Source organism: Callithrix jacchus, chromosome 1 (assembly GCF_049354715.1).
Source record: "Callithrix jacchus isolate 240 chromosome 1, calJac240_pri, whole genome shotgun sequence".
NCBI classification, from domain to species: Eukaryota; Metazoa; Chordata; class Mammalia; order Primates; family Cebidae; genus Callithrix; species Callithrix jacchus.
In genome coordinates, this window is record NC_133502.1 from 188,746,907 (window position 1) to 188,774,737 (window position 27,831).

At 49.9% G+C, this 27,831-nt stretch overlaps 1 protein-coding gene across 29 annotated transcripts in view; it reads left to right on the forward strand.

The window, feature by feature from the left end:
* Positions 1–27,831, forward strand: part of TTLL1 (TTL family tubulin polyglutamylase complex subunit L1) — a 42,231-nt gene that overhangs the window by 2,767 nt on the left and 11,633 nt on the right. For 5 of the 29 annotated variants that reach the window (XM_078333631.1, XM_078333628.1, XM_078333721.1 and 2 more), the window contains 9 exons: positions 4,613–4,694; positions 8,059–8,175; positions 12,377–12,585; positions 13,726–13,906; positions 17,940–18,074; positions 18,343–18,451; positions 24,103–24,246; positions 26,451–26,714; positions 27,280–27,366. In XM_078333631.1, coding sequence (XP_078189757.1) covers positions 4,657–4,694; positions 8,059–8,175; positions 12,377–12,585; positions 13,726–13,906; positions 17,940–18,074; positions 18,343–18,451; positions 24,103–24,246; positions 26,451–26,714; positions 27,280–27,366 — 1,284 coding nt within the window. In that variant the 5' untranslated portion in view covers positions 4,613–4,656. Of the gene's footprint in view, positions 1–4,612; positions 4,695–4,810; positions 4,960–7,201; positions 7,397–7,889; positions 7,938–8,052; positions 8,176–11,688; positions 11,812–12,376; positions 12,586–13,725; positions 13,907–17,939; positions 18,075–18,342; positions 18,452–24,102; positions 24,247–26,450; positions 26,715–27,279; positions 27,367–27,831 lie in introns of those variants that run through there. The other 24 variants (XM_078333687.1, XM_078333648.1, XM_078333704.1 and 21 more) reach the window with 15 other exon arrangements.

Genomic DNA, 27,831 nt, shown 5'->3' on the forward strand with positions numbered 1-27,831 from the left:
AACTTGAGCATGGGTAAGAATCAGCAGATAGGCCGGATGCAGTGGCTCACGCCTGTAATCCCAGAACTTTGGGAGGCCAAAGACAGCTAGATCACCTGAGGCCAGGACCTCGAGACCAGCCTGGCCAACATGGCGAAACCACATTGCTACTAAAAATACAAAAATTAGCCATGGCACTTGGGTGTCACAATCATGTCAGAAGAGCAGAGGCACATTGTACATGGCAGCAGTCAAGAAAGCTTGTGCAGGGGAGCGCCCATTTATAAAACCATCAGGTCTCATGAGACTTATTCACTACCCATAAACCACTCCCATAATTCGTTTATCTCCACCCTGCCCTGCCCTTGACACGTGGGGATTATTATAATTTAAGGTGAGATTGGGATACAGTCAAACCGTATCATCTGGCCAGGTGTGGTGGTTCATGCCTGTAATCCCAGCACTCTGCGAGGCCAAGGCAAGCGGATCACCTGAGGTCAGGAGTTCGAGACCGCCCTAACGTGGAAAAACCCCATCTCTACTTAAAATGCAAAATTAGCTGAGCATGGTGGTGCATGCCTGTAATCCCAGCTACTCGGGAGGCTGAGGCAAGGGGGTCACTTGAACCTGAAAGGTGGAGGTTGCAGTGAGCCAAGATCACGCCATTGCACTTCAACCTGGGCAGCAAGAGCGAAACTCTGTCTAAAAAAAAAAATTGTATCATCTGCCTTTTGGCATCACCTGAAGTGATAACAGACACAGTGGAGTAGTGGAGGAGAATACTCCTAAACTACCCCACCCAGTGCCTATGCATGCTAGTACTTAATAACTGGTAGCTTTTGTTCTTGGTAATGATATAAACATGTCATTCCTTACTCTGTGCAGGCATGGCTGAGCTTCAGTGCCCAGCCAGGGCCCTGGCTAGAATTAGTAACACCTATCCACATGATGATGAGAGTGGAAGCTTGTGGTTGAAACCTGGAAAAAACAGGTGGGGAGCCTGCAAAGAAAAAAAGATGTTGGCCGGGCATGGTGGCTCACACCTGTAATCTCAGCACTTTGGGAGGTTGAGGCCGGTGGATCACCTGAGGTTAGGAGTTCAAGACCAGCCTGGCCAACTTTGAGAAAACCATACCTTGCCGGGCACAGTGGCTCACGCCTATAATCCCAGCACTTTGGGAGGCCGAGGAGGGTGGATCACGAGGTCAAGAGATCGAGACCATCCTAGTCAACAAGGTAAAACCCCGTCTCCACTAAAAATACAAAAATTAGCTGGGCATGATGGTGCGCGCCTGTAGTCCCAGCTACTTGGGAGGCTGAGGCAGGAGAATTGCTTGAACCCAGAAGGCAGAGGTTGGGGTGAGCCGAGATCATGCCATTACACTCCAGTCTGGGTAACAATAGACTGGAAACTCCGTCTCAAAAAAAAAAAAAAGAAAACCACACTGCTATTAAAAATACAAAATTAGCTGGGCGTCATGGCAGGCGCCTGTAATCCCAGCTATTCGGGAGGCTGAGGCAGGAGAATCACTTGAACCCAGGAGGCGGAGGTTTCAGTGAACCAAGATCGTGCCATTGCATTCCAACTGGGTAACAGAGGGAGACTCTGTCTCAAAAAACAAATGTGTTGAGTTTTTTCAGAAGATAAGAGCTCTGTTTCTATTTTCCTTGGCATCCCTTTTGACAAGAAACTTTATTGTGATTTCTGCATATGAGGCTAGCTGCCTGGTATAAGAAAGGAAGGTATCAAGAGTGTAACATTTCCTCCAATTTCTGCATGTGATCATAAGGAATTTATGGTATAATTGGAGGCAGCTGAATCCAAGAATAAGGATTTAGTTTATTTTAATGCCATGATATTGTTAGGTAAAATGATTAGAGAGTATCAGACAAAGTAGCCATTTGGTAACCATTAGTAAATAACTAATGTCAAGGAAATTATCGGAAGTGCTTTGAGAGTCTCAACTTGTTAAATCTCAATTGGCTCAATTGATCTGTCAAGACTCTTGTAGCTGACACATATCTTTCTTTCATTATTTTTTTCTTAGTTAATAAAATCAAGAGTTTTGCTCAGGGAAGGTGATCATATCCCCAACTCAGGAATAAATCCTAATTAGCCTAAGCCAGTTTGATACGCTCATTGCCCTTGCCCGTGTCTTTTTTTTTTTTTTTTTTTTTGAGACGAAGTTTCACTCTTGTTGCCCAGGCTGGAGTGCAATGGCGCAATCTCGGCTCACTGCAACCTCCGCCTCCTGGGTTCAGGCAATTCTCCTGCCTCAGCCTCCTGAGTAGCTGGGATTACAGGCACGCGCCACCATGCCCAGCTAATTTTTTGTATTTTTAGTAGAGACGGGGTTTCACCATGTTGACCAAGATGGTCTCAATCTCTTGACCTCGTGATCCACCCACCTCGGCCTCCCAAAGTGCTTTATTGTTTTTTCAAAAGATTTTCTCACATAAAAAGAAACCTTGTTTACCTGGACCAAAACAAGGAAAAAAAGAAACAGGCTTTTCCTCTCCTGGAAATGTAGGTATCTTGACTGGGCTTAACTGAGGACAGAGCCAATTTTCTGAGGATGGCAAAATGGAAAATGGGAAGAACTTGAGTTATTGATGATGGTATCAAGCCCAGAAATTACCAGCTCTGGAGCCTTGGTAGATACTATTAATGTGACATAGTATATATTCTGTATTATTAAAAAAAAAAATGGAAGGGGGCCGGGTGCAGTGGCTCACAGCTGTAACCCCAGTACTTTGAGAGGCTGAGGCAGACAGATCACTCGAGGTCAGGAATTTGAGACCAGCCTGGTCAACATAGTGAAACCTCATCTCTACTAAAAATACAAAAACTAGCTGGGAGTGGTAGCAGGCACCAGCTACTTGGGAGGCTGAGGTAGGAGAATCGCTTGAACCCAGGAGGCAGAGGTTGCAGTGAGCTGAGACAGCGCCATTGCACTTCAGCCTGGGTGACTGACAAAGCAAGACTCCATCTCCAAAAAAAAAAAGGAAGGAAGGGTGTGGGGGAGCTACAAGACAAAGGTCTTTCTGCTCGTGTACTTGTTTCAGACAAGTTAGGACTTCCTTGTAACTTTGTGGGGGACAGAGCTCAACCTGTAACACATCTCTTTGGGAGCGACTGTCCAAAGCAAAGAGTCAGGTTCAAGGGGCTTGTCTGGAGGGTTTGCCCACTCCCTCCCTTATGCACTGAATATTTACTGTGGGCCTTGCCTGTGCCTGGGCTTGTGCTAGGGATGTTCGGGTCAGGCATGATGGACTGTGGGCTTTGATGCAGGCCAGAAGGAATCTGTGCAGTCAGGTGCGGTGGCTCACGCCTGTAATCCCAGCACTTTGGGAGGCCAGGGCAGATGAATTACCTGAGGTCGGGAGTTTGAGACCAGCCTGGCCAACATGGTGAAACTCCATCTCTACTAAAAATACAAAAGTTAGCAAGGCGTGGTGGCACGTGCTTGTAGTCCCAGCTATTCAGGAGGTTGAGGCAGGAGAATTGCTTGAATCTGGGAGGCGGAGGTTGCAGGGAGCTATCATGCTGCTGCACTCCAGCCTGGGCGACAGAGTGAGACTCCATGTCAAAAAAAAAAAAAAAAAAAGAATTGCTTGAACCCAGGAGGCAGAGGTTGTAGTGAGCCAAGATGTGTCACTGCACTCCAGCCTGGGCAACAGAGTGAGACTGTTTCAATAAAAGGAAAAAAAAAGTCATGCAAGATTGGGAACAGGTGACTCAGAGTCCTGCCCTCTTATGTTTATAGAAGGAATCTACTTGGAGGCCAAGGTGGGCAGATCATCTGAGGTCAGGAGTTCAAGACCAGCCTGACCAACATGATGAAACCCCGTCCTAAAAAAAAAAAAAAAAAAAAAAGGAGGAGTCTACTTAAAGGGCTGAAATGCAAGGTAGGGAATTCTGAGTGCCAACAAGGGTGGCAGGAGGAAATAGAGGATCTGGGGAGGAGGACAGCTTAGCTCCAGCTAGGGCTGAGAATGGCTCTCTGGGGAGGGAGTGGCCTTTGAACTGTGCCTTGCATGACTGGTAGGAGTTGGAGAAGAGGCAGTTCCAGGTGGGGCAGAGAGTGCACACAGGCTTGTAGACAGGAGGAAAGCTTTGGGCAGATGTGGGAAGGGGCTGAGCTCAGCTGGAGCGAGGGGTGCATGCCATGAAGAGTGGCATGGCAGCTTGACAAGGCCAGCTGGAGCCAGTAAGTAATTCAGTTCAGAAATTCTTACTGTAACAGGGAAGACTCAAAAAGAGTATCTCCTGGACAGGCACAGTGGCTCACACGCCTGTAATCCCAGCACTTTGGGAGGCCAAGGCAGGTGGATCACGAGGTCAGGAGTTCAAGACCAACCTGCCAACATGGTGAAACCCTATCTCTGCTAAAAGTACAAAAATTAGCCGGGTGTGGTGGCTGTAATCCCAGCCTGTAATCCCAGCTACTCAGGAGGCTGAGGCAGGAGAATTGCTGGAACCCAGGAGGCAGAGGGTGCAGTGAGCCGAGATCGCGCCACTGTACTCCAGCCTGGGTGAAAGAGTGAGACTCCATCTCAAAAAAATAAAAAAATAAAAAGAGTGTCTCCTGAATGTGTGTGATGTACATTTCATCTGTTAACTTTGTCTTAGGAAAGGAGGGGCCAGTGTGAGTGACGTCAGTGACACTGAGGTGAATGTGGGCATTGCCAGTGGTGCTCCGTCAGTGCCTATGGTAGGTACAGCCAGAGACGGCCCCTTAGTGACCATTGTCTATACGGTGGGAGAGAAGGCGCAGGGCCTGGGAGGGCCCCTGATGCTCTGACTAAAGCACTTGCCTCACTTGCTTAGTGAAATGTGGATGCGGATGCTTGGCCTGTATGCCTCTGTGGGTTTGAGGTCTCACATCTGGAAGCATTGAGGCCTGGGGAAGCACCGTGTGAGAATCACGCACAGCCCTCCTGGTGTCCCGTCACTACTCTTCCTTCTGTCACCTCCAGGTAGGAGTCAGTGGTTGGTGTGAAGTCACCCACTAATATGCTTGCTTTAAGTACAACGTGTGAACCATGCAGCCTGGATGGCGGTGTTTGGGGTCCCCAGGCCGCTAGCAGGATTCGTTGGGGATTCAGAGCTGTGGAGGCTGAAATCACGTAGTGGAAACAAAAAGTTGCCTGAGCCATTGGCGTGGGCCCTGTTTCTGCAGGTGTGAGGGATGTGGGATCGGTTCACACTTGGGTGCGGCTCCTGTGCTGTTACCGTCATCTTGCTGTGACTGCTGAGGTTTCACGTGCACTGTGATTGATCACCCAACAGCCGTCATTCATATGGCACCTTGTAGCTTCCAGAGAGCAATTCCATTTATTGCTCATTGACCCTGTGACTTGGATATTGTCATCATCCTGCTGAAGGCCAGGTTCACAGAGGGAAGTGATGGGCTATGTGGAGAGAGGGTGGCCCTTTAGCATCACCCTGGCTTTAAACCAGGGCACTAAATCTCCCTTGAGTCTGTTTGTTTGTTGGTTTGAGACAGAGTTTTGCTCTCGTGGCTCAGCCTTACGAGTAGCTGGGACTGCAGGCGTCTGCCACCATACCTGGCTAATTTTTGTATTTTTAGTAGAGATGAGGTTTTGCCATGTTGGTCAAGCTGGTCTCAAACTTCTGACCTCAGGTGATTCGCCTGCCTTGGCCTACCAAAGTGCTGGGATTACAGGCGTGAGCCACCGTACCCAGCTGAGTCTGGTTCTTAACCACTGAGCCTCAGTTTCCTCATTGGTGAAGCGGGGATGATGATGATGATAATAGTGAATGTCTCTTGAGTGGTATTTTTTTTTGAGACAGGTCTCACTCTGTCCGCCAGGTTGGAGTGTAGTGGTGCCATCATGGCTCACAGCAGTTTAACCTCCCAGGTTCAAGTGATCTGCCTGCCTCAGCCTCTCCAAGTAGTGGGATTACAGGTGTGAGCCACTGCGCCTGGCCCCTCTTGAGTGCTTTCTGTGCTCCAGGGGCTGTTTAGTCCTTTATATGTGTTCGCTCATTTAACCCTGACTGTAGCCTGTAAGCTGGATACTACTACTCTTTTTTTTTTCAAGAGATGTAGTCTTGCTTTGTTGCCTAGGCTGGAGTGCAATGGTGTGATTTTGGCTCACTGCAACCCCTGCCTTCTGGGTTCCAGCGATTTTCCTGCCTCAGCCTCCCGCGAGCAGGGATTATAGGCTCGCACCACCACACCCAGCTAATTTTTTGTATTTTTAGTAGAAGCAGGGGTTCCATCATGTTGGCCAGGCTGGTCTCGAACTCCTGACCTCGTGATCCACCTGCCTCGGTCTCCCAAAGTGCTGGGATTACAGGTGTGAGCCACCACACTACATACGATTCTTATCACTGTTTTACGCAAGGAAATGGAGATTCAGAGAGGTTAAGTACGTTGCCTAAAGTCACACAGCCAGTGAGTGGTGGAGCTAAGCCCCAAACCTGAGCCGCAGAGCCCGTACTCTGTTACTGTCCCCCTGTCCTACCTCTGTGACGCTCCTGGCCTTACCAGCAGGGTGTGGAAGGCACAGGCTGGCACTGTGTGGTGCTATCCTGGGAATGAATGCCTTCTTCCTCCCTTTCCCGAGGCCAGTTAGGTCCAGGTCCCTGTCTCCATATCCCATGCCTTTCTGCACCATCAAGTTGCCCCCAAAGTGGAGCCCTTGCCGGTCCATGGAGAAGGCGCCTCTGTTCAGAAGAGGCCTTCAAGGCTCATAGGCCCCTTGGCTTTGAAGCTGGGTTTTGCCTGGAACCCCTTCTTCAGATGAAACTGTATGTGGAAGTGTAACGAGGCATGCTGCCTTTATTGTTGTTTAAAAAATAACACTCTTGGGCCGGGCGCGGTGGCTCAAGCCTGTAATCCCAGCACTTTGGGAGGCCGAGGCGAGTGCATCACAAGGTCAGGAGATTGAGACCATCCTGGTCAACATGGTGAAACCCCATCTCTACTAAAAATACAAAAAATTAGCTGGGCATGGTGGCGCGTGCCTGTAATCCCAGCTATTCAGGAGGCTGAGGCAGGAGAATTGCCTGGACCCAGGAGGCAGAGGTTGCAGTGAGCCGAGATCGCTCCATTGCACTCCAGCCTGGGTAACAAGAGCGAAACTCCGTCTCAAAAAAAAATAAATAAATAACACTCTTTCTTTTGCCATCATCCTGGGTGGGAGCTGGTGACTGGTGTGACTGTAAGATTGTCTTTTTTTTTTTTTTGAGATGGAGTCTCACTCTGTCACCCAGGTTCGAATACATGATCTTGGCTCACTGCAACTTTCACCTCCTGGGTTCTACTGATTCTCCTGCCTCAGCCTCTGAGTAGCTAGGATTACAGGTGCCCACCACCACAGCTGGCTAGTGTTTGTATTTTAAGTCACCATGTTGTCCACAGTGGTCTTGAACTCCTGACCTCAGGTAATCCACCTGCTTTGGTCTCCCATAGTGCTGGGATTATATGTGTGAGCTACCACGCCCAGCCCGGATAAACACAGTCACTCTGTAGTTCCAGAGGGTGACTTGAAGTAGGGAGACAGGCACTGCCTGGAGGGACATGAGTCAGTTATGCCGACCTCCATTCACCTATCAGAAGTTGGCTCGAGGGTCCCCTTCTCAAGGCGGCCTTCCCCAGCTGCCCTGCCTCTGGCTCTCCGAGCCCCATGTGCCCCTCTTTTGTGGCTCCTGGCATAATTGCAATTGAACACTCCCTGGTGATGACTTAATGGCTGCCTGTCTCTCCCACCAGACCAGGGTTTCTCAGCCTTGGCACAGTTGACATTTGGGGCTGGATAATTGGTTGAGAGGGGTCACCTGTGCAAGTCGAATGTTGAACGGCATCCCTGGCCTGAACAAGCCTGATGCCAGAAGCATCCCCCAGTCGAGACAACCAGACTGTCTCTACCCATGCCAGGTGTCTCCTGGGAGATGGAATCGCCCCTGGCTGAGAACCACTGCTGGGGTAAGATCGAGTTTGGGGTGGGGGAACATAGGTCAACTTTGTGTGCTGTTTAAGGGATTCCTTGGGTTAAAGGGAAGGGGGTCGTTGACGTTTGTAGCTCTAATATGTTGATCTCTTCCAGGATTATGGCAGGAAAAGTAAAATGGGTCACCGATATCGAGAAGTCAGTGCTGATCAATAACTTTGAGAAGAGAGGATGGGTCCAAGTGACAGAAAACGAAGATTGGAACTTTTACTGGTAAGCACACAAAGCAGGGCTGGGTGGTTTCTCTGAGGCTTGCGTATCGGTTCCAGTGCCTCGCAGAGAGTGCACCTTGGGACTGGCCTCAGAGCTAGTGTCTCCTGTCATCGTGCCGTCTACCAGCACACGTTTTTCCTTAGGACTCTCTGTGAGAATATGTGTCATGGCATGTTCCCACCTTGCTGTGTGCAGCCTGTGGTGTGAAGCCCAGGGTGTTTCAGCGCAGCTAAGTATGAGTAACCCCGTGGGGAACTTGGGTGAGAAACAAGAGCCTCAGCCCTCCCCTTGCAGTGAGCGTGTGTTAGAGGTGGCCCAGAGGACAGGGAAGAAGGCTATGGAAGAAGGCTTGGTGCACCTTTTTTTCCAAGACAAAGTCTTGCTCTGTCACCCAGTCTGGAATGCAATGGTGAGATCTCAGCTCACTTCAACCTCCGCCTCCTGGGTTCAAGTAATTCTCCTGCCTCAGCCTCCCAAGTACCTGGGATTACAGGCGCACACCAACATGCCTGGCTAATCTTTTGTATTTTTAGTAGAGACGGGGTGTCACCATGTTGGTGAGGCTGGTCTCAAACTTCTGACCTTGTGATCCACCCACCTTGGCCTCCCAAAGTGCTGGGATTACAGGCATGAGCCACTGTACCCAGCTACTTATTTATTTTTTTTAACACATGTATGTTTTCTAGAGACTGGGTCTCACTCTCTTGCCCAGGCTAGAGTGCTGTGGCGTGATCCTACCTCCTGCAGCCTTGCCCTTCTGGGCCCAAGCCGTCTTCCCACCTCAGCCTCCTGAGTTTCTAGGACCATAGGCATGTGCCACCATACCCAGCTAACTTTTTAAATTATTTGTAGAGTCATTGTTTCACCATGTTGTCCAGGTTGGTCTCCAACTGCTGGCTTCAAGCAATCCTCCTGCTTCAGTCTCTCAGAATGTTGGGATCACAGGTGTGAGCCACCGCACCTGTCCAGGTGCCTTCTTTTGCTTCCCTGTCCTTTACCAAGAGGGTGCTAGTCAGACTGGCTGACAGACAGCAATAGAAAAGTGAGTCAGGCCAGGCACAATGGCTCATGCCTGTAATCCCAGCACTTTGGGAGGCTGAGGCGGGTGAATCACCTGATGTCAGGAGTTTGAGACCAGCCTGGCCAAGATGGTGAGACCCCATCTCTACTAAAAATCCAAAAATTAGCTGGGCGTGGTGCTGCATGCCTGTAATCCCAGCTACTTGGGAGGTTGAGGCAGGAGAATTGCTTGAACCCGGGAGGTGGAGCTTGCAGTGAGCTGAGATCATGCCACTGCACTCCAGCCTGGACAACAGCATAAGGCTCTAGCTCAAAAAAGAAAAAAAGAAAAGTGAGTTAGACTGGCTGGGCACAGTGGCTCAAGCCTGTAATCCCAGCACTTTGGGAGGCCAGGCAGGTGGATCACCTGAGGTCAGGAGTTTGAGACCAGCCTGGCCAACATGGTGAAACCCCATCTCTACTAAAAATAGAAAAAGTATCTGGGCATGGTGACCTGCCCCTGTAATCCCAGCTACTTGGGAGGCTGAGGCAGGAGAATTGCTTGAACCCAGGAGGCAGAAGTTGCAGTGAGCCACTGCACTCCAGCCTGGGTGACAGAGCGAGACTCTGCCTCAAAAAAAAAAAAAAAACGGGAAAGTGAGTTAGACGAGGGCAAGAAAAGCAGTGTTTTGGCCAGGCGCGGTGGCTCACGCCTGTGATCCCAACACTTTGGGAGGCTGAGGCAGGCAGATCACGAGGTCAGGAGAGATCAGCCTGGCCAACATAGTGAAACCCCATCTCCACTAAAAATACAAAAAAATTAGCTGGGTGTGGTCACTCACACTTGTAATGCCAGCACTTTGTGAGGCTGAGGGAGGCGGATCACAAGGTCAGGAGTTCAAGCCCAGCCAGGCGAATGTGGGGAAACCCTGTCACTACTAAAAATACACAGATTAGCTGGGTGTGGTTGCACACACCTGTAGTCCCAGCTACTCAGGAGGCTGACGCAGGAGAATTGCTTGAACCCGGGAGGTGGAGGTTGCAGTGAGCCAAGATTGCGCCATTGCATTCCAGTTTGGGCACAGAACGAGACTCCGTTTCCCAAAAAAAAAACACCAGAATGCTGGATTACAGACATGAGCCTCCATGCCTGGCCAGCTCTTTATTTTGAAAACTGATGCAAGAATCAAGCAATGATTCTGTTTTGTGTATGAACTGTTCTCAGGGCTTCTGTATTGTTGATGAAGGGGGCTTGTCTCTAGAAGTGTTCCTGCTGTTGCAAGCCTGGTAGCTCACACTCGTAATCCCAGCACTTCGGGATGCCTAGGTGGAGGATGAGTAGAGTTGAGGAGTTTGAGACCAGCCTGGGCAACATGGCAAAACCCCATCTCTACAAAAAAAGTTATAAAAATTTCCCTAGACACAATGGCGCCTTCCTGTAGTCCCAGTTACTTGGGAGGCTGAGGTAGGAGGATCACTTGAGCCTGGGACACAGAGGTTGCAGAGAGCCAAGATCAAGCCATGACACTCTGGCCTGGGTGACAGAGCAAAACCCTGTCTCAAAAATCAATAAATATGGCCCGGTGCGGTAGCTCACGCCTATAATCCCAGTACTTTGGGAGGCTGAGGCAGGTGGATCATGAGGTCAAGGGATCGAGACCATGCTGGTCAACAAGGTGAAACCTCGTCTCTACTAAAAATACAAAAATTAGCTGGGCATGGTGGTGCGCGCCTGTAGTCCCAGCTACTCGGGAGGCTGAGGCAGGAGAATTGCTTGAACCCAGAAGGCTAAGGTTGTGGTGAGCTGAGATCATGCCATTGCACTCCAGCCTGGCTAACAACAGCGAAACTCCGTCTCAAAAAATAAATAAATACATACATACATAAATATTGCTTTTTTAGTTCTGATAGTTGTATAAAATAGGATGTCACATAATAGAACATGGAGTCTTGAACTGTTAGAGAATCTTACAGAAATGTTTTGGATGAAATAATATGATGTCTAGGACTTGGTTCAGAACATGCCAGTGCTGAGGGGGGATGGAGGTTCAGACTAAATGTGACTGGCCATGTGCCATTAACTGGCAGAGTGGGGTAATAGGGGTCCCTTAACACTTTCTCTCTCCTTTATTCTCTTATTCCCTTTATTCTCACCGTCCTGGAATCCACAGCAGCTCTTTGGGGGTTCTGGGCACCCTCTCTAGGGTGGTGCTGTGGGGTGGGAGTAGACTGGGGGCACAGGGACTGCAGTGCAAGAGGCCGGGGCCACCTGCCATGTTTTATGACTCAGGCTCTGGGCCGGGGCCAGCCCTTCCTCTGTAGCCCTTCTCTGCTTTGTAGGGGGTTGGTGAGGACAGGCGTGTGGCAGGGAGACTGTGGCTTTCTCAGAGGCTTGGAAGGAATCCATTTCCCTTTTAGCTCTGTCGTCCCCCAATTGCCCTCTCAGCAAACTGCAAGAATTTCAAGTATTGACTCAGGGCTCTTACATATTACCCTGTGATTTTGTTTTTAAAGGGTCCTTGGGCCGGGCATGGTGGCTCATGCCTGAAATCCCAGCACTTTGGGAGGCCAAGGCGAGCAGATCATCTGAGGTTGGGAGTTTGAGACCAGCCTGACCAACATGGAGAAACCCCATCTGTACGAAAAGTATAAAAAATTAGCTGGGTGTGGTGGCATGTGCCTGTAATCGCAGCTACTTGGGAGGCTAAGGCAGGAGAATTGCTTGAACCTAGGAGGCGGAGGTTGCCATGAGCCAAGATCATGCCATTGTACTCCAGACTGGGCAACAAGAGCATAACTCTGTCTCTAACTAAATAAATAAATAACATTAAAAATTTTAAAAAAGGGTCTTTGACTTTTCTGAATTTGGGTGCAGATATTGTTTAAATGAGTTTCCTGACTTCAGAGTCTGAAAAGGGTATATATTTTATTTGTTGACAGTGTTATTATTAATCAATGTTATTGCTAATCAGTAAACATTTATTGAGCTCCTGCTCCTGGCCCTCACACAGCTTGGGTCCCAGCCTGCCCTTGGGCACGCGTTCTGTGCTGCGGTGGGCCGGGCAGCCCCTGGCTGAGGTGCCAGGAGATATGGAGTAGTAGGGAAGGGTGCTGAGGGTTCTGGATGTTTGCGGGGATGGGAACAAGGACTTCTGCCACACAGACATCACTACTGAGCGTCCATCCTGCTCATCTCTTACAGGATGAGCGTGCAAACCATCCGAAATGTGTTCAGTGTCGAAACTGGGTATCGGCTCTCAGACGATCAGATAGTCAACCATTTTCCAAACCACTATGAACTGACCCGGAAGGATCTGATGGTGAAGAACATCAAAAGATACAGGAAGGAGCTGGAGAAAGAAGGGAGTCCTCTGGCAGAAAAAGATGAAAATGGAAAATACCTCTATCTGGGTTTGTGCCTTTTCCCCAGCTCCTGTTTTCAATTAACAGCTGAATGTTTTCCTTGGGGCTTGAGGTGCCGAGGTGGTGACTGCTGGCTTTGGCACATGAGCATGTCCATGTGGGTGTCATCTCAGGTGTCTCCAGAATGAAGGAGCAGGAGGAGTTTGCATTTGGCATTTGAGTTTCTGCGAGTGCCTTGGGAATTGCCTGGCATGGGCTTTGTGCAAGCCAGAGAATGCCCTCAGTGAAACGTTTCTTGAGCCACAGGCTGCCACAAGGGCTCATGACTGTCTGTCTGGCTCTACCCAGGGAAGACACTGTGTCCCTCTCCAGTCCGGGGATAAAAGCTGGACTGAACAGCTTCAGATTCTTTCACAAACCTGGGCAGAATTTGATAACTGACTTCCCTGGGCCTCAGTTTCCTCATCTGCTAAATGGGAATTATTACAGGGTTTACAGTAGCTCGCAGGTGGCCGTGGGGATTGAAAAATACAGGTTTCAGCCAGGTGTGGTGACTCACGCCTGTAATCCCAGCACTTTGGGGGTCCAAAGCAGGTGGATCACGAGGTCAAGAAATCGAGACCATGGGCTGGGCGTGGTGGCTCATGCCTGTAATCCAAACACTTTGGAGGCCAAGGTGGGTGGATCACCTCAGGTCAGGAGTTCAAGACCAGCCTGACCAACATGGTGAAACCTCATCTTTATAAAAATAAAAAAAAAAGAGATCAAGACCATCCTGGCCAACATGGTAAAACCCCTCTCTACTAAAAATACAAAAATTAGCTGGCTGTGCTGGTGCACACGTGTAATCCCAGTCGCTTGGGAGGCTGAGGTAAGAGAATCACTTGAACCCAGCAGGTGGAGGTTGTGGTGAGCTGAGATCATGCTACTGCACTCCAGCCTGGGCAACAGAGCAAAACTCCATCTCAAAAAAAAAAAAATTACAGGTTTGTAAGGTGCTTAGATAGGCTCTGTGAATGTAGCTTGTGTCACCCAGTATTGCACAGCAAAGGCCCTGGTTCTGTTAGCTGCTGAGGTGGGGTGGGGAGCACTAAGTCCGAAGGCCCTGGAAAGGCAGGGCAGGATCTTTCTGTTGCTGGCCGCTGTGGGGCTGGCCCCTCACCAGCGCCGGGTGCCTTTGCCTTGCAGACTTTGTTCCAGTCACCTACATGCTGCCCGCTGACTATAACCTGTTCGTAGAGGAGTTCCGGAAGAGCCCGTCCAGCACCTGGATCATGAAGCCTTGTGGCAAGGCCCAGGGAAAGGGCATCTTCCTAATTAACAAGCTCTCGCAGATCAAAAAGTGGTCCCGGGACAGCAAGACGTCTTCGTAAGTGTGGGCAGCCACCCGCTCTGCGTGCCAGGTCCCAGTTCACCGTTTTCCGCTGTCCTGTAGTCTTTGTGGGATGATTGTGGTTTTTTGTTTTTTTGAGGCAGAGTCTTGCCTGGTCGCCAGGCTAGAATGCAGTGGTGCAATCTCGACTCACGGTAACCTCCGCCTCCCGGGTTCAAGTGATTCTCCTGTCTCAACCTCCTGAGCAGCTGGGACTACAGGCATGTGCCACCATGCCCGGCTAATTTTGTATTTTTAGTAGAGACAGGGTTTCACCATGTTGGCCAGGATGCTTTCAATCTCTTGACCGCCTGTTCCGCCCACCGTGGCCTCCCAAAGTGCTGGGATTACAGGTGTGAGCCACTGCACCTGACTGTGGGTTTTTTTTGTTTGTTTGACAAACTTTTGCTCTGTCACCAGGCTGGAGTGTAGTGGTGCAATCTCAGCTCACTGCAACCTCTGCTTCCTGGGTTCAAGTGATTCTCCTGCTTCGGCCTCCTGAGTAGCTGGGATTGCAGGCATGTGCCACCATGCCCGGCTAATTTTTTTTTTGTTTGTTTTAATAGAGATGGAGTTTTGCAGCCAGGCGCAGTGGCTCACGCCAGTAATCCCAGCACTTTGGGAGGCCGAGGTGGGTGGATCATGCATTCAGGGGTTCAAGACTAGCCTGGCAAAGATGATGAAACCCCATCTCTACTAAAAATACATGAGAAATTTAGCTGGGTGTGATGGCAGGTGCCTGTAATCCCAGCTGCATGGGAGGCTGAGGCAGGAGAATCCCTTGAACTCTGTTGGGGCAGAGGTTGCAGTGAGCTGAGATCACACCACTGCAGTGCAGCCTGGCTGACAGAGTGAGACTCTGTCTCAAAAAAAAGGATTTCGGGGGCCGGGCACGGTGGCTCAAGCCTGTAATCCCAGCACTTTGGGAGGTCGAGGCGGGTGGATCATGAGGTCGAGAGATCGAGACCAACCTGGTCAACATGGTGAAACCCCGTCTCTACTAAAATACAAAAAATTAGCTGGGCATGGTGGCGTGTGCCTGTAATCCCAGCTACTCAGGAGGCTGAGGCAGGAGAATTGTCTGAACCCAGGAGGTGGAGGTTGCGGTGAGCCGAGATCGTGCCATTGCACTCTAGCCTGGGTAACAAGAGCGAAACTCCGTCTCAAAAAAAAAAAAAAAAGGATTTCGCCCTGTTGGCCAGGCTGGTCTCAAACTCCTGAGTCAGGTGATCCGCCTGCCTCGGCCTCCCAAAGTGCTGGGATTACAGGTGTGAGTCATGGTGCCCGGCCTGTTCTTCGGTGTTTGGTCACGAGCCAGGCAGCCCATGCTAGGTTTTGCAGGTGTGTCATCTGACACGTGGCATCACGGTGGGGCTCTGTGGCTGTCTTCGGGTGATTAGTCCCAGACTGCCTGAGGTAGATCATGAGGAAGACGATGTAGGTCATGGGCCAAGGCCTGCAGCCGCTCTTTGATTACAGGTTGGTGTGAGAACCGCTCATTCGTGGTGGTTCTTGAGGCAGTGAGACACCAACCTAAATCCTGGGACTGGGGGCCCTGAGGTCCTGGTTTGAGGCCCAGTCTGACACGCACTGGCTGAGTGTATTTTCTTCCGCAGAGTCTCCCAGTCTTACATTCTCCATCCGAGTAAAATGGGGACACCAGCAGCTCCATCACCAGGGGGTTGTGGTGGGGATGGAACGAGTTAACACATGTGAAGCCTGAAGCATTTAGAAGGGGCCAGGCAGTGGCCTCTGGCCCACAGGGCAAGCCCAGGGCCTGGGTCTGCTGGCTCTTCTTTGTCTTTGTTTTTCTCAGCTGCTCAGAAGTATCTGGGGGCCACTGGGGCAAAGCTTCTGTCTGATCCTTTTCCAGTGGGGAGAGGACTCACTTGTCAGTAGTTCCCAGGGTAGCAGGAGACACCTCACTTTATAGTACATTTAAATAGGTTTCTTTTTTTGTTTTTTGACATGGAGTCTCACTGTCACCCAGGCTGGAGTGTAGTAGCATGATCTCGGCTGACAGCAACCTCACACCTCCCAGGTTCAAGCGATCCTCTTACCTCAGCCTCCTGAGTAGCTGAGATCAAAGGTGCCCACCACCATGCCTGGGTAATTATTGGATTTTTTAGTAGAGATGGGCTTTCACCATGTTGGCCAGGCTGGTCTTGAACTTCTGACCTCAAGTAATCCACCTGCCTCGGCCTCCCATGCTGGGATTACAGGGGGTAAGCCACTGCGCCTGGCCTAAAACAAATTTTGTTTTTTTAAGACAGGATCATGGCTCACTGCAACCTCAGCCTCCTGGGCCCAAGCCTCCTGAGAAAAGGGACTATAGGTTTACACCACTACACCTAATTTTTATTTTTTTTGTAGAGGCAGGGTTTCGCCATGTTGCCCAAGTTGGTGTCAAATTTCCAGGCTCAAGTGATCTGCCTGCCTCAGCCTCCCAAAGTGCTGGGACTACAGGTGTCAGCCACCACACCCGGCTGTGCTTAAATCTAATTACACTTTGCCAACCCCCAGTGGTCAGGCCTAAGGAGGAATTCCCTGAGTGGACTCCTGGGGACTCTCCTGCAGCTGCTGGCACTGTCCTCTGGGGCAGAGGGTGTCCTCCATGGATACACCTCACCCCCATTTCCTTCCTGACGATCCAGCCCCTCATAGTGAGAGGCCAGGAGCTTATTGCCAGCTGAATAAATGCACCTTTGGTCTTTGCCATCAACTTTTTTTTCAGTAGCTTGATTTTTGTTTTTTCAGACGGAGTCTAGCACTGTCGCCCAGGCTATAGTGCAGTGGCGTGATCTCAGCCCAGTGCAATCTCTGCCTCCTGGGTTCAAGCAATTCTCCTTCCTCAGCCTCCCGAGTAGCTGGGGCTACAGGTGTGCACCACCACGCCCAGCTAATTTTTTTGTATTTTTAGTAGAGACGGGGTTTCACCATGTTGGCCAGGATGGTCTTGATCTTCTGACCTCGTGATCTGCCTGCCTTGGCCTCCAAAAATACTGGGATTACAGGCGTAAGCCACCGTGCCCAGCAGCTTGATTTTTTAGAGCAGTTTTAGGTTTACCGCACAATTGAGTAAGATACAGAGATTTTTTTTTCCGATACCCCTTCCCCTACATGTGCACAGCCTCCCCACTTATGAGCATCCCCCAGGAGAATGGAACATTTGTTAAAATTGGCAAACTGGGGCCAGGCGCAGTGGCTCACACCTGTAATCCTAGCACTTTGGGAGGCCGAGGCAGGTGGATCACGAGGTCAAGAGATCGAGACCACCCTCGTCAACATGGTGAAACTCTTTCTCTACTAAAAATACAAAAATTAGCCGGGAGTGGTGGCGGGTGCCTGTAATCCCAGCTACTCAGGAGGCTGAGGCAGGAGAATTGCCTGAACCCAGGAAGTAGGGGTTGTAGTGAGCCGAGACACATGCCAGTGCACTGCAGCCTGGGCAACAGAGCGAGATTCTCTCTCAAAAAAAAAAAAAATATATATATATATAAAAATTGGCAGACACCGACCCATCATCATCCAAAAGCCATAGGGTTTACTCTTAGTGTTGTTCATTCTGGGAACTTAGACAAATGTATAGTGACATGGATCCACCATTATTTATTTATTTTTTTTTTTGAGATGGAGTCTCGCTCTGTCGTCACCCAGGCTAGAGTGCCGTAACGCAATCTCAGTTCACTGCAACCTCCGCCTCCTGGGTTCAAGTGATTCTTCTGCCTCAGCCTCCCGAGTAGCTGGGACTACAGGCACACACCAGATACCCAGCTAAGTTTTTGTATGTTTAGTAGAGACAGGGTTTCACCATGTTGGCCAGGCTTGTCTTAAACTCCTGACCTCAAGTGGTCCTCCTGCCTCAGCCTCCCAAAGTGCTGGGATTGCAGGCATGAACCACCATGCCCAGTCAAAAATGTTTAATTTTTTAGTTTGAATGGAGCCCAGTTTATCAGTTATTTTATTCATGGATTGTGTCTTCAGTATTGCACTTTTACCGTCTAATTCTTGCTTTCTCTGACATGTTTAGGTTTGTGTCTCAATCTAATAAAGAAGCCTACGTGATCTCTCTCTATATTAACAACCCTTTACTAATTGGCGGGAGGAAGTTCGACCTGCGCTTGTACGTTCTGGTGTCTACGTACCGTCCGCTGCGCTGTTACATGTAAGCATCCCTAAGGTTTTGGTTTCCTCTTGATTGTGTTTTCACCTTAAACTTCCTCCTCCTTAGCACCGTTGTGAGGTTTGATAAAACAGTGCATGTGCAGTGCCTGGCACAGGGCAGGGATCGAGGGACATAAGAACGGTCAGCCCTGATGCTGATGTGAGTTGTGTAAATCACCCACACAAAAGCAGCTCTTTTTAGAGAATGATGTGGTGTCTGTTCTTTGTGTTTCTCCTCGGAGTTCACATTAATCTACATTCCCACCTAGGTATAAGCTTGGGTTTTGCCGGTTTTGCACAGTGAAATACACCCCAAGTACCAGTGAGCTGGACAACATGTTCGTTCATCTCACCAACGTTGCCATCCAGAAACATGGGGTGAGTGTGTCCTTCCATTTGTGCTTATAGAAATGGACTGATTTTTCAGGCTGGGCGTGGTGGCTCACACCTATTATCCCAGCACTTCGGGAGGCTGAGGTGGATCACCTGAGGTCAGGAGTTCAAGGCCAGCCTGACCAACACGGTGACATCCCATCTCTACTAAAAAAATACAGAAATTACTGTGGTGGCACTCACCTGTAATCCTAGCTACTTGGGAGGCTGAGGCAGGAGAATTGCTTGGACCTGGGAGGCAGAGGCTGCAGTGAGCCAAGATCAAGCCATTGCACTCCAGCCTGGGCAACAGAGGGAGACTTTGTCTCAAAAAAAAAAAAAAAAAAGAAAAGAAAAAAGGACCTACTTTGTGGGGTATTTTCCTTCTATTTTTTCAAGAACAGTGTGGGAAAGGAGTGATACTCAAGGTATGTCCTGGCTTAAGGCTGGACACTGATGGGACTGTGAGGCTCTGGGCATAGGTGGACTGGCCTGGGGCACATCAGCTGAATGCCAGGGACAGGTGGGGGCGCCTGGAGAAAGAAGACTGTAGGCTCAAGTCCTGCCTTTCTAGTGCTGCGGCCTTGGGCAAGTCAGTCTAACTCTCAGAGCCTCAGTTTCTCCATTTATAAAAGGAGATCATAGAGGCCAGGAGCAGTGGCTCACGCCTATAATCCCAGCACTTTGGGAGGCCGAGGCAGGCGGATCACGAGGTCAAGAGATCAAGACCATCCTGGTCAACATGGAGAAACCCCGTCTTTACTAAAAAATAAAATACAAAAATTAGCCGGGCATGGTGACGCACACCTCTAGTCCCAGCTACTTGGGAGGCTAAGGCAGGAGAATCACATGAACCCAGGAGGCAGAGGTTTCAGTGAGCCAAGATCGTGCCACTGCCCTCCAGCCTGGGCAACAAGAGTAAAACTCTATCTCAAAGAAACAATAATAAATAAATAAATAAATGGAGATCATAGTATTACCTTGCAGGACTGTTGGGAGAATGTCATGAGATGACAGTCCCTGATTTACCTGGCTTAGCTTACAGTCGTTCACGTTTTCAGTGGTGTGAAATCGACATGCATTCGGTAGGAACCGTACCCATGCAACCATTTGTTTTTTTGGTTTGAGTACAGTAGTCAATAAATTATGTGAGCTGTTTCACACTTTATTATATAATAGGCTTTGTGTTTGATGATTTTTGTTCAACTTCAGGCTACTATAAGTGTTCTCAGCATATTTTAGATAGGCAAGGCTAGCTGTGATATTCAGTAGGTTAGGTGTATTCAATGCATTTCCTTTTTTTTTTTTTGAGATGGAGTCTTGCTCTGTTGCCCCAGCTGGAGCGCAGTAGCACGATCATGGCTCACCGCAACCTCTGCCTAACCTGGGTTCAAGCGATTCTGCTGACTTAGCCTCCTGAGAAGCTGAGACTAACAGGCACCTGCCACCACACCCAGGCTAATTTTTGTATTTTATTTATTTATTTTTTTGAGACAGAGTTTTGCTCTTATTACCCAGGCTGGAGTGCAATGGCGCGATCTCAGCTCACCGCAACCTCCACCTCCTGGGTTCAGGCAATTCTCCTCCCTCAGCCTCCTGAGTAGCTGGGACTACAGGCACACGCCACCATGCCAGCGAATTTTTTGTATTTTTAGTAGAGATGGGGTTTCACCATGTTGACCAGGATGGTCTCGATCCCTTGACCTCGTGATCCACCCGCCTCGGCCTCCCAAAGTGCTGGGATTACAAGCATGAGCCACCGCGCCCGGCCCTTAATTTTTGTATTTTTAGTAGAGACAGGGTTTCACCATGTTGGCCAGGCTGGTCTCGAACTCCTGACCTCAAGTGATCTGCCTACCTCAGCCTCCCAAAGTGCTGGGATTACAGGCATGAGCCACTGTGCCTGGCCTTAAGTGCACTTTCAACTTACAATATTTGTAACTTGCTATGGCTTTATCTGGACATAACCCTATTGAGGGGCATCTGTACGCTTTGAGCACCTATGTGAGTTGATCCCATTCCGAGTGCTCAGGATACAGTGATAGGCAAAGCCTACCTTAGTACCTACTCTCATGGTTCCCAGAGCTTCCAGGGGAGACATTCATCAAATAATCACCCTTATGAACCTAAAACTACAAACCCAGCTGCTTGCACTGAAAGTGAGGAACACACATCTAGAAGAGCATGGAACAAAAGAAGCCCCTGGTCAAGTGGTCGGAGAAGGCTTCCCTGCAGAAGTGGTGCTGGAGCCAAGATCTGAAGCATGAGCAGGGATAATCCGGAGGAGGTAGGGAGGTTCCATAGCAGTGAGTACAGTGTATGCCAAGGCCCTGTTGCAAGAAGAAGCATTACAGGGGCCGAGAGGAAGCCAGTGTGGCGGGAGCCCCGGTGTGAGGGTAATAGACTGGGAGGGGCTGGAGAGGCCAGTGAGGCCAGTCACACAGGGCTTATGGGCTCAGTTCAGGTTTGGGGCTCTAATTTCACCCCAACACAAACCAAAGTTCTCATTTCTTTTATTTTCTTTCTACTATTACTTTCTTGAGATGGAATTTTGCTCTTCTTGCCCAGGCTGGAGTGCAATGGCACAATCTCAGCTCACCACAACCTCCACCTCCCTGGTTCAAGCAATTCTCCTGCCTCAGCCTCCCAAGTAGCTGGGATTACAGGTGTGTGCCACCACGCCCAGCTAATTTTGTATTTTTAGTAGAGATGAGGTTTCTCCATGTTAGTCAGGCTAATCTCAAACTCCTTATCTCAGGTGATCCACCTGCTTGCCTTGGCCTCCCAAAGTGTTGGGATTACAGGTGTGAGCCGCCTTGCCCAGCCCAAAGGTCTCATTTCTTTTTTTTTTTTTTTTTCTGAGATGGAGTTTCGCTCTTGTTACCTAGGCTACAGTGCAGTGACAGGATCTCAGCTTATTGCAACCTCCACCTCCTGGGTTCAAGTGATTCTCCTGCCTCAGCCTCCCGAGTAGCTGAGATTACAGGTGTGCACCACTATTCCCAGCTAAACATTTGTATTTTTGTAGACTGGGTTTCACCATGTTGGCCAGGCTGGTCTCGAACTCCTGACCTCAAGTGATCTGCCTACCTCAGCCTCCCAAAGTGCTGGGATTACAAGCATGAGCCACCACACCCAGCCAGGTCTCATTTCTTTATGAAAGTCTTTCTTTGATTTGAATCTTCTTTGAATAGAAGTCTTGAATGCTCTGTCTTTTTTATAATTTGAGGAGAAAGAAAGTGAGTAGTGGTAAGAAATACGTATTTCTGAAGAACCTGCTGAAGAGTTTGGTCAGAGGAGGCTGGGCTCAGTCCTCAGGCCATCACTTACTCTGTGTGACTTGGGCAGTTCCCCAGCCCTCCAGGCCTCACAGCTGCCAGCAGGAGCCAGCAATTCACCTTGCTGGCCTTGGGATGATGATGGCCACCATTTACTGGAACCAAGTGGCTTCCACATGTGGCTGGCCTGACTCACTTGCCCTTCAGGTCTTCCTGAGATCAAACCAAGCAAGTGTCAGTTTTACAAATTTTGCTTTTTATTTATGTATTTATTATTAAGTAGTTTTCTAGACAGAATCTTGCTGTGTCTCCAGGCTGGAGTGCAGTAGCATGATCTTGGCTCCCCTGCTACCTCCGCCTCCCGGGTTCAAGTGATTCTCCTGCCTCAGCCTCCTAAGTAGCTGGGATTACAGGTGCATGCCACCACACCTGGCTGGGGTTTTTTAGTAAAAAAGTGGTTTCACCAGCCGGGCGCAGTGGCTCACGCCTGTAATCCCAGCACTTTGGGAGGCCGAGGCAGGTGAATCACCTGAGGTCAGGAGTTCAAGACCAGTCTAACCAATATGATGAAACCCTGTCTCTATTAAAAAAAAAAAGTTAAAAAAATAAATAAAGGGGTTTCACCATCTTGACCAGGCTGGTCTCGAACTACTGACTTCAGGTGATCCTCCCACCTCAACTTCCCAAAGTGCTGGGATTACAGGCATAAGCCACCACATGTGGACTTTATTTTAAAATATGGCTAATTCTCCTTTTATCTGCTTTGAGTCAGTGCTGTTTGCTTGAGCAGTTAGTAGGCTGGTTTTGTTTCAGTTCATGGTTCTCACTTTATACTTAGAAAATGAAATCACAGTCCCCCAACAATGTAAAATACTCCGGTATTTTCTAGCTCTTTGCCTTCAAAGGCAAGCATTGTATGGATAATTAATTTTCAGGGGTGGCAAAACAGAAAGGGCGCAGAACTGGCATCAGAACGTTTGGGCTGGGCGCCCAGCTCCATCCCAGCCCAGGAGGAAAGCTTGGGCAAGTAACAGCTTCTCTGAGCCTGGGCTTCCCTGTGAAATGGGATGATGATGGTGACTTCTCAAGGTTGTTAGAGAATTATGGGTGGTGCTTTTAAACTGTAGTGCACAGCCCAGGTGTGTCTTAGGTTGGCTTCCCCAGGAAAGACTCTGAGAGAAGTCAGTGTTCAGGGGGTTTCCTGGGGCCCAGTGTCAGGGGCAACACCTGTGAGGGAGGTGAACGGACCCAGCAGAGGGAGAATCGAGCTGTGATCTTGCTGCAGTGGAGGCCTCAGCCCACGCCGGGACACTGTGGAGCAGGGATGGCCCTGCAGAGCTGTCCTGGAGGGAGCAGAGGCTGACAGCTGGCCTCAGCCAGACATTGGATGCCGCTGCCCTTAGGGAGGGCTTCAGCCCTGGGTTAGGGCACTCCCTCAAGCCAAGGGCACTCCCAGTTCGGGTCTCAGCTGGAAGAATGAGTGCCTTGGTCTTGAAGGGTATCCTGGCAGCACTCCACAGTCTTGCTGTGAGGCATAAATGATTAATGTTGAGAGTATTAGGGAGATGAGTATTTACAAATACCCATATAAGGCCGGTCCCGGTGGCTCATGCCTATAATCCTAGCACTTTGGGAGGACGAGGCAGGCAGAGCACCTGAGGTCAGGAGTTCAGGACCAGCCTGGCCAACATGGTGAAACCTGCTCTCTACTAAAAACACAAAACTTAGCCGAGCTTGATGGCAGGTCCCTGTAATCCCAGCTACTTGGGAGGCTGAGGCAGGTGAATCGCTTGAACCTGGGAGGTGGAGGTTACAGTGAGCCAAGATCACGCCCTTGCCCTCCAGCCTGGGTGACAAATCAAGACCCCATCTCAAAAAAAAGAAACCACCCACATAATAAGAGGCCCAGATGGCCAGGATACAGGCTCCTGCCTGTAATCCCAGCACTTTGGGAGGCCGAGGCAGGTCTATCACCTGAGGTTGGGAGTCTGAGACTAGCCTGACCAACATGGAGAAACCCTGTCTATACTAAAAAAAAAAAAAAAAAAAAAAATTAGCTGGGCGCAGTGGCAGGTGCCTGTATAATCCCACCTACTGAGGAGGCTGAGGCAGGAGAATCTCTTGAACCCAGCAGGCGGAGGTTGAGTGAGCTGAGATCGAGCCACTGCACTCTAGCCTGGGTGACACAGCAAGACTTCATTTCAAAAAAAAAAGGAAAATATGCGCCCAGATCTCCCTGGGGCAGAGGTCCCATCTGCCTTGTTGCTGGACGCCTGCACTTAGGGGACACTCCTGAAATGCTTGGGGGATGGAAGGGTTCCACGGGGCTCCTCTGGGGTGCACAGCCTGAGGGACGCCTACCTGCTTTGCTGTTGCCAGGATGACTACAACCACATCCACGGGGGCAAGTGGATGGTCAGCAACTTGCGGCTCTACCTGGAGAGCACCCGTGGCAAGGAGGTGACCAGCAAGCTGTTCGACGAGATCCACTGGATCATCGTACAGTCCCTGAAGGCCGTGGCAGTGAGTTGGTGTGGGCGGGGGAGCTGGCTCTAAGGGCACGTTTGGGAATGGTGGAACTTGCTGTTCTTTTGTTAAAAATACCTGTTTTGGGCCGGGTGCAGTGGCTCACACCTGTAATCCCAGCACTTTGGGAGGCCGAGGCGACGGATCACCTGAGGTCAGGAGTTCAAGAGCGGACTGGCCAACATGGTGAAACCCATCTGTACTCAAAATAAAATAATTAGCTGGGTGTGGTGGCACACACCTGTAATCCCAGCTACTCAGGAGGCTAAGGCAGGAGAATCGCTAGAACCCTGGAGGCAGAGGTTGCAGTCAGCCAAGATTGCACCACTGCACTCTAGCCTAGGCAACAGAGCTCTGTCTCAAAAAACAAAAACAAAACCACTCTTTTCAGCCATGCATGGTGGCTCACACCTGTAATCCCAGCACTTTGGGAGGCCGAGGCAACGGATCACCTGAGGTCAGGAGTTCAAGACCAGCCTGGCCAACATGGTAAAATCCCATCTGTACTAAAAATACAAAATTAGTCGGGTGTGGTGGTGCATGCCTGTGATCCCAGCTACTTGAGGCTGAGGCAGGAGAATTGCTTGAACCTAGGAGGCAGAATTTGCAGTGAGCCAAGATCACACCATTGCACTCCATTCTGGGCAAAAGGAGTGAAACTCTGTCTCAAAAAAAAGAAAGAAAGATGATGTCTGGTGGGCGCCTTCACTTTCTGCACTTTGAGTGAAGCTTTTCCAGCTTTCAAAGTGGTGTGTGAGCACAGTATGTGGGTTCCTCCTGCTTTTTTTTTTTTTTGAGATGGAGTGTTGCTCTGTTGCCCAGGCTGGAGTGCAGTGGTGCAATCTCAACTCACTGTAACCTCCACCTCCAAATTTAAGCGATGCTCCTGCCTCAGCCTCCTGAGTAGCTGGGATTACAGGCATACACCACCACGCCCAGCTAATTTTGTGTTTTTAGTAGAGACAGGGTTTCACCATGGTCAGGCTGGACTTGACCTTCTGACCTCATGATCCGCCAGCCTTGGTCTCCCTAAGTACTGGGATTGCAGAAGTGAGCCACTGTGCCCGGCCCCATCCTGTGACTTTGACTTACAGTGAGGATCCAGATAGATAAAACCCCCAGGACCTAGTTCCTTGCTGGAGATTCGTCTTAGGGGCTGAGCGCCCCATCTCTTGTCCCCCTGAAGCTCCTTATGCCTTGGTGGTTTGGGTTGCACCTTGGGTGATGGGTAACGAGTGTGGAGTTCAGATCTGATTTCATGCCAGGCCCCATCATGAGCCAACAGGGGACTTAGCTCAAGAGCCTCCTCTTACTGAGCCTCAGATGTCTTATCTGTGAAATTGGGACTGTGACACCAGTGTCATGGGGGGTATGTGAGCAGTGCTCTGCACTTCGTGATTGGGAAGAGTTAAATGCCATTAATCTGTTAAAACGTGATTGTGTGAATTCTAATACCTGGTTACCCAGCCCTTTGCTCTCCCTTCCCAGCCTATTTTAGTCTTCCTTGCATTGGCAGACCTTTGAGAAAAAGTTAGCTGTTTTCAGGGAAACCTGTATTCCCTCAGTCTAGCCCTCTGGCAAGTGCCTCTGATTGGCTCTTTCTGGGCTTCAGTTTCGTGAACTGAAAAGCTGTTATCATAGATTTCTAAGGCTCTGTGGGTCTTTGGAGCAGGGATTTATATTTTCAGTTTTTATTCACTTAGCAAATAGTTCATCACCTGTTTTTTTTTTTTTGAGATGGAGTTTCGCTCTGGTAGCCCATGCTGGAGTGCAATGGCCTAATCTCGGCTCACTGCTACCTCCACCTCCCTGGTTCAAGCAATTCTCCTGCCTCAGCCTCTCAAGTAGCTGGGATTACAGGCATGCGCCACCACACCTGGCTAATTTTGTATTTTTAGTAGAGACAGGGTTTCTCCATGTTGGTTGGGCTGGTCTTGAACTCCCGACCTCAGGTGATCTGCCCTCCTTGACCTCCCAAGTGCTGGGATTACAGACATGAGCCACCTTGTCCAGATTTTTTTGTATTTGTAGTAGACACAAGGTTTCGCCATGTTGGGCAGGCTGGTCTCAAACTCCCCACCTCAGGTGCTCCCCCCGCCTCGGCCTCTGAAAGTATTGGGATTACAGGCGTCAGCATTGTATCCAGTCATGTTTCTTTTTTTGTTTGTTTTTAAGTGACAGGTTCTCTCTCTGTCACCTAGGCTGGAATGCAGTGGCACGATCATGGCTCCTTGCACTCCAGGACTCCTCTCCGTACTCCTCTTCCTCCCAGCCTCAAGCTGTCTCGAGTAGTTGGGACTACAGGTGCATGCCACCACACCCAGCTAAATTTTTTATTTTTTGTAGAGGCAGGGTCTCGCTGTGTTGCCCAGACTGGTCTCAAAGTCCTGGGTTCAAGTGATCCTCCCACCTTGGCCTCCCAAAGTGCTGGGATGACAGACATGAGCCACTGCACACAGCCACAGGTGATATTATTTATGTATCTGGAGGTCAGTTAATCCAGGGTGTATCTCAGTGACATGGAATTGAAAGTTACAAAGGAAACTAAAAAATTGTTTGTAAATGGATTTACATTTATCACTGGGAACAGAGGTTAATGGTCTGGCACCAGCTACCTAAGGGCCTGGGACGGGCGACGGACAGCCTGGTGGACAGTTCGTGTTTCTCTGTGATAAGGCTAAGCAGTCTGTCACTGTGGGTTCTGGGCTTGGAGCAGGATGTCTGTCCACTCTCATGACAGGCTCACACCGGCAGAGGGCTTGGGTACTAGTCAAGCCTCTGATGAGTAAGATGCAGAGACGCCCGTTATGGCTTCATCAGTTCTCTCTATCAGGCCAAGGAAAGTGCCCAGTCTCTGAGCTCTGTGGGAGGAAGAGGGGAAGCAGGGAAGGAAGCCTTTGGGGTGGAGGATGGGAACCCTTGCTGTGGGAGGTCAGGACCATGGGGACGATCCTGTTTGTCTCTGAAGCGTTGGTCTCCGCTGCGCCCTTCGGTACTGGCCCTGTAACCCACTGGTCACTCTCTCCTCAGCCGGTGATGAACAATGACAAGCACTGCTTCGAATGCTATGGCTACGACATCATCATTGACGACAAGCTGAAGCCCTGGCTGATCGAGGTAACCACGGCAGTGCCCGCACCTGGCCGCACCACACACAGCCCCCAACACACTTCTGTCCCAACTTGGGCCTGGCAGTCCCCCAGTCCCCAGATATTTCTCAGGCCAGGCAGGAAGGGGACTGATGTTCAGGTTGGATGGTTTGCTGTTGGGTGAGGTATAAGCACATTCCTGCATTGCTCCCCTCCCAGTGCCCAGCCCACCACAGGGAGCTGTGGCCCGTCTCATGTGAACTTGGTGGCTGCAACACCTCCAGGGTGACTCTGGGCTAGTCCGTCCTCCCTCAGTCCTGTATGCTACCTGTCACCTGGGTGGCAGTGTTCCCGTCTAGGAAAGCAGCTCACAGCTCTGGAAGCCCTTGGCCAGCAGGAGCACACTCCTAAAGAAGGAACATCGCTACTATTCTTTTTTTTTTTGTTTTTGAGACAGAGTTTCTCTCTGTTGCCCAGGCCGGAGTGCAGTGGC